The following is a 14,860-nucleotide window of genomic DNA, read 5'->3' as shown; positions in this document are numbered from 1 at the left end:
GTGAATGGTAAATGGATTGCACTTGTATAGCACTTTTCTAGTTCCTGACCACACAATTCCAGGAACATAATTGCACAGTACAACACTGACTGAAAGGAAATTAAGAAAAAAAAAATAAAAGAAAAAAGCTTGTGGGAAAAGGAAGTAAAAAAACTGTGTTTGAAATTGATCAAAGAGCCTTAACTGCACTGCTGACAAGGAAAACTACAGCTTCGATGTAGAATGGATGGATAAGTACACATTCATCATGCCAGTTCTCAGTGAATAAGTAGCAGTCTGCCTCTTTTACAATGAAATATTCATTGTTTCAAAACAGGACAAAAAATCACTATTACGTGTGTCACTATTACACAAAACAAGGCCTCTTTCAAAGAGTCAGACCCCAAACAACAGAGACCCGTTGAGGAGAAATTGCTGCCATAAAAGGCTGATATTCCCATACCAGCACGATAATCAATCAAACTTAAACCGAACAAGCGAGAGCAACAAACACATCGCGTAAAGCTGTTTGAATTCTCATTAAATATAATAAACTTACAAAAAAGTTTTACAAGTGAAGTAGATTAGACCTCCTTTTTTGACTGCATTTTTTCCCTTTTACATAGTATAATTTCATTCATATTTTTAAAGCCAGATGAGTTGATCTTGCAGGCTGGATGTACATTATAGGAAAGCACATTAACATTAACATTCTTAGTAAATTATCCTATTTGCAAGTATATTTGTGTATTCATTGTAAAGCATCGGATTATTTGTAATCACAGCCAACGATGTCTCACAGGTGCCAGCCTGTGAATTACATGCTTCATGTAGCATATTTTCATGAAGTCAAGAATGAAGTCATGGAGTCATCAGAAGCTCCCCTTTTCTGACTGCGTGGAAGCTGTTAGCAGGGTGGGTGCGGCTGTATGTACAGTAACAAAAAACATTAACATTGTTTTCAGGAACAGGCATGGTCAGGAACATGACTTTTAAACAAAGCTAACCACAGTTTGGGAATTAGGTCAACTTAAAATGTAGAAACAAGTTCTTCAATATAAAAATACTCCCAATAACTTTAGTGATACCTTTCACTTTATTGTTTTAGTGGACGACATCTAGTCGTAGTACAAAAGCCAACTTCTCACAAATATCTCAGTTTTAAGAAACAGATATTAACTACATATTTACATCAATGCCATTATTCCTCTGTAATGGTAAAACACATTGTGATATTTCTCTGCAAGTGAAATTGTGTTATTCCAATGCGTGACTGCTTCAGAGTCCGTTCTATTTCGGAAGGGATTTGCTCAGAGTTTATGGCTGACACTGCTGCTGTTGGTGGATGCAGTTCTTTTGCACCATGACATATCCAAAAATAAAAACGAGAAAAAAAACATTAGAGAATGGAGGCGCTGTTCGGTTGCTGGTCATTCTTGGCCTCCTGTGAGTTTATGGAACAGTTCTTCGTCTAGAGTTTCGTTCTGGTCTTTGGATCGCGTGGAGAGGAAGATGTAGCCGCCGATGAACTCGTGCACCACCTTGCAGTCGCAGCTCACACAGCTGAAAGCTATCGTCACGTTCTGGTCAAATTCTATCGTGACCTGAAATTGCACAGCAGAGATTGAGGATTTGCGTCTCCAGTGTTGTCTTTGTAAAATGCTCTTAAACATGATTTCCTGCCCAAGAAATGATTCCTCACCTGTCTTATTTCCCAGTTGACGTTCCACTGCTTCATGTTGGCAAACCTCCATGTGGTGATGGGCAAGCCAGTTGACATGTCGATACGAATCAGGCGGTTATATGAAATCCCTAGAATTTCATCCTTCTTGGTCCCTTTGAATCTATAAGACAAATAAACACAGCACCTCTCAAATAAATGTTAATATGTCACCAGTTGGATTACTGCTGTGACAAAAAAAAAAAAAGCTCACTGCACCTGACGATGTAGTAGTTGATACCGAACTCTGGAAGTGACTGCCAGGCCTGGATAAAGCGCATCTTGGCTTCCATTAGGGACAGTAGTGCTATGTTTTGATGGGCCTCCAAGATTCGCGCTGTCAGCTTGATGTAACCATGAGATTTAGCAACATTATTTAGTAACGACTTTTACAGTGCTGGCAAAGTCAAGTATGTTTCAGGCAGCCCTGTAACGAACCTGCTTGGTCTTGTGCTTCTTGGCGTAGCGTGGAGAGACGAAACATTCAGCATTCATCTCCATAGCGTCGAGGTCTGGGGCTGCCTGACCAGGAGGGGGAGCCAGGCTCTTCATTTGCAGAAAGGCTTGGATGTTCCTCACTTCTGATTTGTAGGAGCTGTAGGCCATCGTCTTGCCTTTAGAGGCGAGGATACATGCAGCTTTCCACTTGGCGTACTGCGTTTCCTAGACCGGTAGGAAGAAGGAGTGTCAGTGGGATAAAATGTGCTTCACTTCAAGACTTATGTCAGCAGAGAGGAATTTCAAAAAGAACACGAAAGACCCCTTCACCCCCGGTGGCCCTTACATTGTCACATCGAATGTACACCTCATTCATCCCGTCAGCAACTGGGAGCAGCAGCTTGATGCCAAACTTCTTGTCCGTAACGTTGACATCGGGAACCACCTCACAGCCTGTCCATTCCAGTGGAAGAGTTAAGAATCAAGATTGGAGATAGTTAGTAGTTTTTCAGGCTCTTTCCATCCATTTATATATTCACCATTAAATTACAAGAAAATCTTAGTTTTCTAGTGTTTGTAGAGAATTGCTGATGCCATAACACAACATGGCAAGGTTTACCGTAAATGGTTATCAAAACAAAATACTGAAAAAGTGAAAAGGTGTTTTTTTTTTTTTTTTTAAATCACTGACCTCGGAGGTGAAACTGCTCTATTGGTTCACCATTGGAGGACTCCTTGTTCTTATAGTAAGAGATGGTGGTATCCTTGAATACAAACCAGTACTCTTTGTATGGCCTCAGTGTCAGTCTCTTGGGTCTGATTCAACATAAAAAGAAAGTAGAAATCTATTTTTTTATTCTTAAATGACAGAGGCTGCTTATGCGGGGCAGGTTTATACATGATTCAGAGGCATAAAAAGAAAGAAAAGAAAAAAAACACGTGCAATAAATTTGTCTTAAATATGTCCCCCTACGATCACTCCATTATTATTTTCATAGCTGCGAACTAAGGCTGCTTACACTGAACTAGAAACTGTTTAAAGACAGAAAGACAAACTGCAGTGACAGATAATCAGGACTTTACTTCAGTATTTATGTGTAAAGGTGAGTTTACCTAAACAGTCTGAGGGAATCCGCCAGCTCTGGAATGTCTGTAATGTCTTCCTGAAGGCAAGATAAACAACTGTCAATTATCCTGCCTCTTCTCGTGACATCATGATGTTAAGAAGAGCAGTCAGTGAAGGCTCACAACCAGCATAAGTTAAAAAAACACAGGCGTTTTGTTCTGCTTGAACAAAAGCGAAAACCTGGAGTTTCCAGGTGACATTCTCCCAAAAGCATACTTACCAGAATTTTATCTGTGTGAGCGCCCTCGAGTGTCACCTCCAGGTTAGACAGGGCTGCCTCCACTTCATCAATTTCTGGTTCGTTGGAGTGGTCCAGCGGCTCAGTCGACATGGTCAGTTTGCAAATGTGATACTAAGAGAAAAAAGGTGTTTTACTCCTGATTAGGACATGCTCGCAGCGATGATCAAACATTTTGCAACTAGTAACTTTAAGTCACGATGAATCTCTCCAACTTAAGTAGTCAAACAAAGCGCTGGCATGAGTCAGAGGGAAGTTGGAGCACGGCCCTGTGCTCCAGACATTGCACCAATGTGTAGGTGAGAGCAACGCTCCCTTTGAATCACTGTCCCAAAAATAAGAGCTGAGGATGGGCAGACATTTAAACACAGGGTCGGTTTCATCTAAAACTTCTGGTAACAATCAGTTTCTTAAAGCATCTTTTTATTTTGTCACTGCAGAGATATAATTGTTACTATGTTAGCCTCTTAGTCTATCTTCTTATGTCTCTCTCTCTCTCTCTGCCTCCACCCTCCAACTTTCCTTCTGCAGTGGGATTTTCCTCATGTCCCAACAAGTCCAAACACGGATTGGGACACCAAACGTTCTCTCCTGTATTCTGAGCTTAAACACATAAAGGATACTGTACTTAAAACCAATCTAGGCCATATTGGTGCATCCCTGGAGGATAGTGGTTCGTGATTACAAACCAGCTCAAATCAGGGCATCATTATCGTCAATGCACGCAAATGTGGTGTTTAATAACAATGAATAGATTATCTTTACTTAGTTAGTTTTGGGCAATCAAAGGTCAGTTTAATCGTTTTGATAAAATACTTCCCCACCTTTGAGTTCTGAGCTACTAATCTAAGATCAATTCTACTGTATTTTTGTGAGAAATTATTCATTGTTCATAAGATCAAATGCACAGTAACCTCATTTAAAGCTGTGAATATCTTTGTTGTTCTGTGGAAATTCATTTGAAGCAAGGACAGACGGGTAAAAACATTGAATGAGAAGAGCTGGAGTATAAAGTACTTAGTATTTATTGGTAGTATTTTTGCAACCTTGCACTGTGGATGGAGGAAGATCATTGTTGACTTTGGGCATAAAAAAAATAGTTCCTTTCATTAACAGTTAATATGGAGCATGGTTCACCTGTAATGATGCGAACATCAGCATTTCCTCATCAGTGCAGTCTATCTCCTCCAGCAGGATGGACCACCGAGCCTGTTCATACAGCTGAGTTATCCTGACGGCATCGTACTGAAACACACACACAAAAAAAAAAAAAAACACACGCTCAAGTCTAGATCTGCAACGTTTTACTGAGACTGCGCCGCTCCTTTTTCTGGGAGTCAGAATTCGACTTCTCTTTTTTTTCTACATCTTACTTTAGGGTTGAGATCAAAGAACATGTTGTACTTGAAGCGAAGCAACAGCTTGTCATCGTCCTGAATGTCTTGCTCCATGAGGGAACGAGATGAGTCCAGCCACCTGAAAAGCGTATTTACCCGTCAGATAAGCTGAAGATAGAAACAACATGGAAAGCATTTAACACTAGAGGCTTTTCTCAAGGTTTTGGATCATCCTACCCTGCATTGTTGACTGCTTTGTCCACGAGAGACAGCGGCTGGTACAACTTGGCCAGCTCAGCAGGCGGCAGATTTGGCTGACTTTCAGCTAGTGGGTTCGCTCCAAACCAAACGCTGGTGGCAGACATCGGCATCCCGTTCTCTGGGTCGTACGTTGCTGTCATTGTCTTGCTGTACATGGGACCTTGTTTAGGGATAATTGAAGATCACTCATAAAAATGAGGTTTACAAGATTCAGCGTAACCTTATAGTAAATTGAATAAAAATGAAGGCTGAAGGTATCATATTTATTCTAAATATAGTCATTCATCGCTGAAAGTTTGGGGGTCCTTGTTAAGCCACTGAATTAATGTTGGACCATTCAGATGCCTCACTGATGGTTTTATGTGATCTAAACAGTAAGTTTCTAATTTCTTCTCCTTCTTAAACAGCAAAGAAAGACAAAATGATGGCTCCACAAGAGCAATTCTGAACCTCCTGCTGAATTACAAACACACACTGTCAGAATCCTTCACGCCAAACTGTGAATATCAGCCATTAAAGTGTAACTAGCAAATCAACCATCCAGCCGGGATGCTTGAAATCCCGTTAGCTTGAATGTGAGGATCAGAGAATTCTTGTTTTACACAACCTTTCCCAAAATAGATTCCTAGATTTATTTAACAGATGCTGTTTGACATCTGAGTTTACTGACCACTGCATCGGTGGAACTGTTCACATGTAAAAAAATTCTGTTCATCAAAGTTAACGCATGCAAAAATGTAATGCAGGCCGTAAATTCAACTTCTCACAACACTAAACACATTAAACAAGTGTTTCCCCTTAGAAGGGCTTTTCTCTTCTCACACTATGACACTTTATTTACCATGATGCACCAAAGCTGGAGCTTATGTGTGGCGAAGCCTCCGTTTTTAGTCTAGTTAAGAAATGTACTGTACCTGTTCCTCCTTGTCCCCTATTCAGTAAATCCCAGATGTCCCAGATGTCATCCTGAGGGGAGTTCTTATCTTTCTTCTTTTTCTTTTTGGAGGGATCATCTGGAGACTTGAGCAGGGACAGCTCCTCTGATCTTCTTATGTCTACGATGGAGCAGAGAGGAGAACTTGTGAGTGACCAGGAAGTAAATGCAAGGAAAGTGGATCTGGATTAAAACACTAAAACCATGACCATAGGCCAGCGGCTGAGATGGTCAGGTGCAGGTGAACTCACTCAGTACACTGCAGATTTCTGTCACCGCCTTAAAGACCATGCTGGAGAAGCAGACGGTCATTTTGACGGTTTTCATATTGGGAAGCTGCAGCAGCAGAGGTTTGTGCTGGGGTGTGTAGCGCAGGTCTGCATCAGCCTATGGAACCAGATTAATCCAAACTTTAGATGCAAAAATCAATCATCTCTCCAACGTTATATCAACTGCTCCTAGGCTGTTTGGGTGCCCACTGATGTTTCCCCTTTTCACATTCAGCGCTGTCTTGGAACGGTTTGGAATGATTTAGCAAAAGAAGGATAGGTAACAGACTGTAATCAATGTGTAACATGAATATTAAGAATCTCAAATGACTGTCGCTGCACCGAACATGGTTATAAAAATGCAGCATCAGTCTGTCAGCATAAGAAAATGATTTTTTTTAAGCAGGCTCCAAGGGCGGCTATAAACAATTTCCCAACACGTTAAGGATCTGCAAGCACAAACAGGATTTATTCATTGTGCTTTCTGACTGGGGAGAACCTTCCCATGGGAATTCAAACAGCTCTCCTACTCTGTGAATATTATGACAGGGAAAGTGAATTCAATCTGGCATCACCTGAATTCCATACTTGTCCAAAGTCCAGTGGGTCCTGAGCAGCCAGCATTTTCTCTGCTCCCACCACAGTGCATGATCGGACCAGTCCTGAGGAGCCTCTGCAGAACAGATCAGGTCAAACCGTTATTGCTTTCGCACCATCTGCATCTTATCTCTCAAGTTTACCAACGCCCAATTATTCTTTTTTTACCGACCCAAAAAAAAAAAAGCAACATGACTTAACTGTTCCATGAAAAATTAAACATTGCTGCGTTTTGTCTCCCAGTGTCATTGGGTGGTGACCTTGATTTATCAATGTTAAATAAACCCAAAAAACTTTGGCCTCATTTGGCCCGGGGTAGGTGTTAACTTTAATCCCTGATTAATCATCTTGAGGCGAAGCTTTGGCTTCATAGCAAAATATCTTTTTAAAAACTACATCTGCTAGCAACAGAAATACTCCCATTACCCACTGGTGCGTAGGTAGTGTGGTTAAAATGAGCCCTCCTGACATCATCTTGGAATATTGGGCTGAAAGGCGTCAGTTGATGTCGAGCTGCTGAGTCATCTATTAAGTCTCGTGTTTTTAAACCACCTTTCTGAAGTTCCCCTCATGCTAGCTTCGTTAGCTCCTCTGTTTTTTACAGGAGACTGTAAAGAGTTATCAGATCAGGCCCTGGGTAAACTTTGTCCCCTGTGGCTACACATGATGATGCATTGTGAACAGACAATGGCCCATACGGCGTAGAAAAATGCAGGGCAAACAAGGGTGTGTCCTGATTAACAGACCATGTTGTGGTGGCACTTTCTTTGCTTAAAACACCAGCTATGGTAGGCAAATAAAGTTTGAAACACTATTCTGAGCTCAGTGTTGTTTTTTTTTCTTTAAAAAGGTACACATATGCCCATCCTCTATGACGAGGTTTCCCTCACTTACTGACACTTACTGATTTTCTCCACCAGCTTCAGCATGAGTCCTCCAATGTGCAAGTCTCCCTTCACCCTCAGTTTAAATTTCATGGACTCGTCCCCCTGTTTCTGATCCACCTGCACAGACAGCTCCCATGATGTTTCTCCGATCTCTGCCGCTTTAATCATGGCCCTGTTCTAAAAAGACAGACGTGAGAGTGAGCAGAAACAACAGTCAAGGTGCTCCGAGGTTTAGATATCAACATTAGCGCAGTATTTCAGTTCTTCTCCTCATCTGTTTTGTTGGGAACATTAGCGAACATGTGGGGCAAATCGTGCAGCCCGCAGGCGAAGTGTTTCTCAACATCCTGATTAACTTGGCCAACGGGAAACAAAAGCAAATCTCTTCTGCCTTGAGTGGCCTCGTATGAAACTGATCTGAACTCCGTCTCTACTGCAGTGTCTCTGCAATGCTACTGCAGCCCCCCGAAATTCTCCTCTCAGCCAGCAGCTTTATAAATAAGAAATCAGCGGACACACAGGCTGGAACCATAAAGAAAAAGAGATGAGCCTGCAGAACTCTCCCCATCTGTTGCCGTACAGTTCGGCTGATAACGGCACAGATTTGCTGGATGATTGGTTGATGTTAATGAGGCAGAGTGAACAGATAAAAGACATTAGGCAGGAAAGAAAGAAGGGGGGGGGAGGAGCAAGGAGGGTACAGCTGTGGAATGTGTGACGAGCAGGGACACGAATCTGGTGCAGGGGAGACCATGCAAAACAACAATCTCCACACACTGCACCAATCTCTGAGACATTGTGACTAAACAAACTCGGCTCAAACAGACCTAAACCAGAGTATTGCCAGAATTATCTGTTTCACTTGAACCAGGTAGCCCAGTGGACGTGAGTGCTGTGTGAAACTGTCTTGCCAGGTAGATTTAATGAACACTCTCTGCAATCTTTGTGCTGCTGCAGAGCACAGCTAACAGTCTGAGCCTGCATGCCTTCTGAGGGAGGCCTGTTGAGATATGTTAGAGCACGAGAAATGTCCAACGATATGACGCTATCCGCAAACACCAAAGAAGGATGGAGGGCATCGAAAGATTTGTTTTGGAACACTTCCAACAACATTAGTAAAAAATACATGCCATGATCTCTCATTCTAACTCCAGTCCCTCTTTACAGCACATGGGACAATGTTCAAAAGGACCAGTCACTACTTTTTTTTGCTTGTTTGTTTACAATAAAAATATTTCTACTGAGGCCAGTTAAAAAACTTTATTAAAAATTCTAGGACTTCCAGAAAATAAGTGTTAGTCCAACATAAAAGTATCCTCTTTTACTTCCTATTGTGTTGGCCTAACAAAGTTTAGCCACACCTGGACCGTGTGTAACCATGTGATGTGGCTGGTCCTTCGGGCCCTGAAGGGGTCCAAACGCAGCAGTGGAATCACCTGCTGGACATACAGGTAACGGTACGGAAGCCGTAATGTGTACGTTACTTGAAATATGAAAACACTCTTACCTTGACTCAAGGTTTTCTGCCGGTGAGATATTCCTAGAAATTTCCTGTGAAGCGGGATAAGGAATAGCGCTCCCTTGGGAGTAAACCACGCCCAGTTCCGACAGGTACGCCAGAGGAGGCGGAAACGAAGAGTGAAGTGGTCAAATGGATGCGTTGCGTAACCGCGTAGCGTTACGAAGGTGGGTTTGTCCACAACCTATGAGCGTGTTGTGTGTCATTTAATTGTGGCGGCCTGACTCAGGACGAGGAAAGTTACAGAACTCGACCATGTTGCAGGAAAGTTACAGAACTCGTGTGAGTTACCTGAAAATTTGAGAGTGCAAAAAAAGAAGACTTTACTCGTGACGCATCAATTTAGCTTCGGTTCTTAAACATGTTTAACATTAACCAGCGACAGGCCTATTTATTATACCTTGTAACCAACATAGAAGTTCCTTGACGCCAATGGTAGCCGAAGCTGAACACAGCCTACAGTGAACGCCACTAAACTATATTTAAAAAAAAAAAAGTTTGTCCATCTATTACGTCATTAACAGTGTCACTTCACAAAAGACGTCAGAAGTACGTAATACGTAATATCACATGATTATCCTTTAATGTGGATTCATTTTTACTGATAACTGAGTTTTACTGAAAGGAAACAATCGAGGTGCAAGTATGCACATTTTTCAAATGAGGTAAAACTAAGGTGAAAATGTATTTCTTCTGTGTCTTGGCTTGAAAAGAGACAAAGCCATAACATGATGAATAACGACTTACCTCAGAAGATCCAGCCCACCTTCCTTCATGCCCACATCGTGCTGAATGAGTAAATGGAGATGAATCACTGGAGTTAGTCTTTTCCACGTATTGTTGCCAGTTTTCTAAAAGTACAGTAGCGCATTGGTAATGCTGAAGGCCAACATTTGTCATCATTTGTGCAGATGGTGCTCAACTGACAGCCAGCCAGGCATGCTGACCTGTTGCTCCTTTTGCAGCTTTTCTGTAGTTGTATGAGAAGGGCTGCTCCTCAGCCGGTCATTTTGTCTGGAGGTGAGCCCATGTGTGAAGCCTGCCATCCTGCCATCCTCCGGTTTACATCGGTAAGACCATGCATTATATAACCAAGTGGGGGCATCAGCCTCATGTCGGCTGGTGTAAAGGGATGAAAGATAAATCAGTTTTCTTGCACTAAAACAATTGGATCTGTTTCATTAAAGGTTTAAGTTTGAGATGAAGTTGAATTTTAAGTTAACTTCCTCCATTTTGCCTGGATGACAGCATCCTACATGTAAAAGGAAGCAAGAATCCTTGCATGATGTCACAACTGTTTTTTTATAATGCTTTTTCTTCACGTATCTTTCATCTGATCATTTCTACAATCACGAGCCAAGTAACACAAACTGCTTTCTCCACTTTGTCCGGATTGTACGACAGTGATACTAAATCACTTTTGCAACTACTTCAAATATTGATTACAGCTGTTCTCTCATTGTAAAGATGTTGTAAAATAAGTCACTGGCGTCTCGCATATATATTTTATATTTTTAACTGTTTATAGAGTCAAGTAAATAATTTTCAAAGGCTGTGCATCTGCTCGGAAACATCAATGAAGAACCTCTGATGATTTCCCTGTACTGCTGCTTTTATTGGACAGATGGCAGCCGAACCAAGCCTGAAACTCTACTGCTTCCACACGGTGGCAGTATTAGCCCACACCAGAGTAAGAGGAGATCTGAGCGGATGGGCTTTGAGAGGAAGATTCTTTATTTTCCAAAGAAATGGGTCACCGTTGACGCTCACTTCACAGTTGTATTTTGGCACCGGCATCAGCCTAACCGTGAATGTGTTGTGAAGGGCAAATTTAAATGTATGAACGCTCACACGATCATTTGATTACTTCCCTTCTTTACGCTACACATTTTGCTTCGAAGAAAGAAAGCAGGAGCTGCCACTTGCCACTCAAGTGATCCCGACCTGAAAATGCATACCAGCCACTAACTACTTTGGTTCAAAAGATATACCTTTAATTCATAACACTGTCCCCCCAAATTTTCTAGATTATGCTTTTGCAAAACCACACAGACCATCTCAGGGGACATCTTTTTTCGATAGAACAAATCTATGCTTTTTCTTATTTTTAGCTGTTTTTTTTTCTTTGTAAAGTGTAAATTGTCCCTTTATTTTCCCTATCCAAGGAAGACTGGTGTCGGAGTCGGCTGCAGGAGAACAGCCCGAGGACAGTATTCAAGGACACCGCAGCTTATGGGTGCGTGCCAGCACACAAGGTTAGGCTCAGACACTCTAGTTCAAGGACACTTTGTCTGACCATTTGACCATTTTGACCACACCCTACAGAATGGGAGTGGCAAACATGCCTGTGAGTCTGTCTAAGTGCACTGTTCCATAAGTTTAGTGCTGGCACTGGAGGCCTTGAATAATTGCGTAAGAGAGGAAGATGTAAAATTCCGTAACAAAAACAAACAAATAAAGCCTGAACCTCGTAAACTCCACAGTGGTGTAAGAGCACATGGAAAATAACATAATTTGGACCTGTCAGCCCTGGACACCACGTCTGTGTCATCATGGCACCTGGAGTTCCAATAGCAACTTGGTACACACAGCTCAAAGAAAAAAGGACAAATATCAACTTCGCTGCCGTCCCCGGGAGGATGATAAAATGCAGTCTTTAAAGTGATTGAGTGAGAGAGAAGGGAAACTTTTGGACTGTGACTTTAGACAATGATTTACATCCACTACCCGAAGCGGGTTTGAACACACTTGGAAGCGGGTGGGAAACAACATCTGTAGAAGCCTTCGTTGGCGCTCTGTATTTATGGAAAGAGAAACCTCCCGGTGACCTGGGAACACGCTTACCCAATTAGCAGCCTCGCCGACGGATCAAATGGAAGTGAAAACATTCACTGCCGTGACGGAGACGCATCACAATGCTCCATTCATGCTGCCGAGTTGTACGCTTAGAGGCTAAGGTGGAGTGGTGGTGGTGGGCTGTTCTTTTAGGCATGGAGTGGGTAGGTGGGATAAGTGAGGGGGAGAAATGAATACAGCAAGAAACTTAACTTACCTCACCGCTTTCTTTGACGTGTCAGCGTAGGCCTCATTCTCGACTTACTATGGATTCAGAGGTAAACACTATTCAAAGGTGTTGTTTTCATAACGTTACCGACCACTGCTCACCTCCAACATTCCATATTTCCTTCACGTCAGTCCCTGCATCCCTCTTGGATGCTGCAATTTCTGCAGCTCCAACACAACCACGAGTCTTGTCCTGGGGGCTGACGGGGTCAGAAACCCTGAGAAGCAGTATGAGAAGCTAGGTTCTTGACAGCACTGGGCTCTGGGGAACAAAGAGTAGTCTGCCTTATGGGCTGGAAAGTGTTACAGGTCTTATTCAGTTTCTTTCTTTGAAGCTGTTAAAAGTCCTGGCATGTCTGCTTCCTCCTTACCTTTCATGAAAATAGTTTTATTCATATGCCACAAACCTCCATAGCTATTATGAAATTCCATACCGGATCATAAAAACTCAAGAAAGAAGAACCTGCAGCTGGCAGATTATTTGTTTTCCAAATGTCAGGATAATTAGAAATTTGGGCATGATGAGAGTCAAGAGGAGCCAGGTGTATGAGCAGAGGGCTTGACAGGGGGCTGATGAAAGTGCTTAAATGTTACTCAGACTACGTCATTCTTGCATTCTAGTGAAGGCTCTGTTGTAAAGGCCTTTTATCACTTATAATGTTACAAAGCTCGGGGGCCTGAGTTATCGGAATTCTAGACAGTTTCTTTAAAAAGCAAAAAAGGTTCAAATATGCAAGTTCTTTTATTCATTAGAATTTTCCACACTACATAACCCAGACTGATAATCCTCTCTCCTTGCATGGAAACATCTGATAGAAATAAAAGTCTTCATGGTGTCAGGTCAGATAGCCATAAATACAGGTTGTCAGTGCAGTGTGACCCTCACATCTAGAGGAGAGGCTGTTCTGAAGTGTGGTTTGGAACGGGATATCATGTGTTTAAATATTGTGCTCCTTTCTGAAAAGTGGCTACTGTAAAACGGCTTCCATCACACAGTATCGCTTTACCTGTCACTGGCAGTATTTCATCCCTTTGCTGCCTAAAACATAAAAGTTATGAATGAACGCGGCCCTTGTGACAGATGGGGATCATTCGCCGCAGACAGATGCTCACTTTGTCTAAAACTGAAAGACAGATTGATGACATTTTCACATATTAAGCCTGATAAGTTCCGTGTCCTTTACTGGTGAAAGTCTTTTCTATTCTACTTTGTCAGCTTCAGCAGGTGTGCATGGAAATTTGAAGCAGCTGACATTTCTGTTCCTATGTGAATATCAAACATGCTGAATAAAGCCATATGCTGTATTGTGACTTTTATTAGGTTTGCCAGGGAGTGCACAGAATTTTTCTTATTAAAGATTAAATAATTTCTTTTGTTGCAGGTGCTGCATGCAGTGGATTATGTGGATGGAAGCATTTAGATGCCACCCAGCCACGTCCTTTGCCGCACAGCCGCATTGAGGAAACAACCGCTCACACTGGCCTTGAAGTTGCCACGACTGATCTCACAGGTATAGCGTAAGAGGAAGTGGGGCGTTGTGTTCCTTTCCTCAACACATCAATTTGCCAACTAGTTGTGAATGGGTGCCATTTTGAAACATGCAAATACGGGTAACCTCGGCCTGTATCAGCTGATGCAGATCAGTGTTGTTTTTGGCCAGGCCTTAAAGACCCGAGGGGAGAAAGCCGTACTGAGAGTTAGAAAAGGTCGCATAAACTCTAGCAGGATTACTTTACCGACACTTTCCATGGCTGAGATCCTGTGAATAGATCCATTGTGGGGTGGGTCCCTGCTCTGCGGAAACCAAACCCTGTCAGGATCCAGTTCATTAGCACCTAGTTTACTGTTTGAAGTTGGTTATTTATCTGCTGTCTAAAGGGGAACCCCATTCAGATAGATGCGACTGTGTGCGCGGCCGTGTGTGTGTGTGTGTGTGTGCGCCTTTGCTTGCATGCCTTTTTATACGCAGGCATTTATTATGCACTTGTATAAATGTACAAGACTCAATGGATTCACAGGGGGTTTCCGAAGTGAATGGCTCCAGAGCAAATAAAACTTTCCGTGGCGCAATAAAACGTATAGAGAACGAACAGGAGGTACATTGGTGCAGCTCTGAAGGTGTGAGACAACCTGAGAATTTCTATAGAACATATGTATATAAGGCCTTGATATATGTATGCTCTGACAGTCACTGGCTGTGCCTCTGAAAATAAAAAGATGTAACAAGCATTAGAAGTGAGAAATGATATACAAAATGTATTTGTTACGTTTTACAGGCTCTCCTTAAAAGTCAGCTAGCTTAAATAACATTTCTATCTCTTTAACATGTAAAGGAATTAGTGCTTCTAAGCACTACTACGGTGGAATATCACTCTCGTAGCAGTAGTCTGTCCTCTTGAGTTATTCTACTGTATTTCTAACTATCGTGTGAGAGTGTCTGTGTGTGTTTTTGCTTCTCTTTTCTTTTGTGATCTGTTTGTTCATTGGAACG

The 14,860-nt window shown here is 42.2% G+C and overlaps 1 protein-coding gene across 2 annotated transcripts; it reads right to left on the bottom strand.

Annotated features, from left to right (window-relative positions):
* Window positions 1–1,052: 1,052 nt before the first annotated feature.
* On the bottom strand, window positions 1,053–9,398 carry fermt1 (FERM domain containing kindlin 1). 2 transcript variants are annotated; one of them, XM_072362372.1, is made up of 16 exons: window positions 9,294–9,398; window positions 7,804–7,963; window positions 6,878–6,975; window positions 6,285–6,420; window positions 6,014–6,154; window positions 5,076–5,259; window positions 4,875–4,977; window positions 4,639–4,746; window positions 3,484–3,615; window positions 3,251–3,300; window positions 2,829–2,953; window positions 2,484–2,590; window positions 2,138–2,362; window positions 1,919–2,043; window positions 1,682–1,823; window positions 1,053–1,583 (listed from the first exon to the last, which is right to left on the bottom strand). In XM_072362372.1, the coding sequence occupies exons 2-16, from the start codon at window positions 7,952–7,954 to the stop codon at window positions 1,410–1,412; spliced, it is 2,001 nt and encodes a 666-aa protein (XP_072218473.1). In that variant the 5' UTR covers window positions 7,955–7,963; window positions 9,294–9,398; the 3' UTR covers window positions 1,053–1,409. The 2 variants fall into 2 exon arrangements, with proteins under 2 accessions (XP_072218473.1, XP_072218474.1); XM_072362373.1 differs by lacking the exon at window positions 9,294–9,398 and adding an exon at window positions 8,302–8,325.
* Window positions 9,399–14,860: the final 5,462 nt, after the last annotated feature.

The sequence above is a fragment of the Leuresthes tenuis genome, unplaced genomic scaffold, assembly GCF_036924035.1.
Source record: "Leuresthes tenuis unplaced genomic scaffold, fLeuTen1.0.hap1 SCAF_13, whole genome shotgun sequence".
NCBI lineage: Eukaryota > Metazoa > Chordata > Actinopteri > Atheriniformes > Atherinopsidae > Leuresthes > Leuresthes tenuis.
This window is presented reverse-complemented; position numbering and strand designations above follow the sequence as displayed.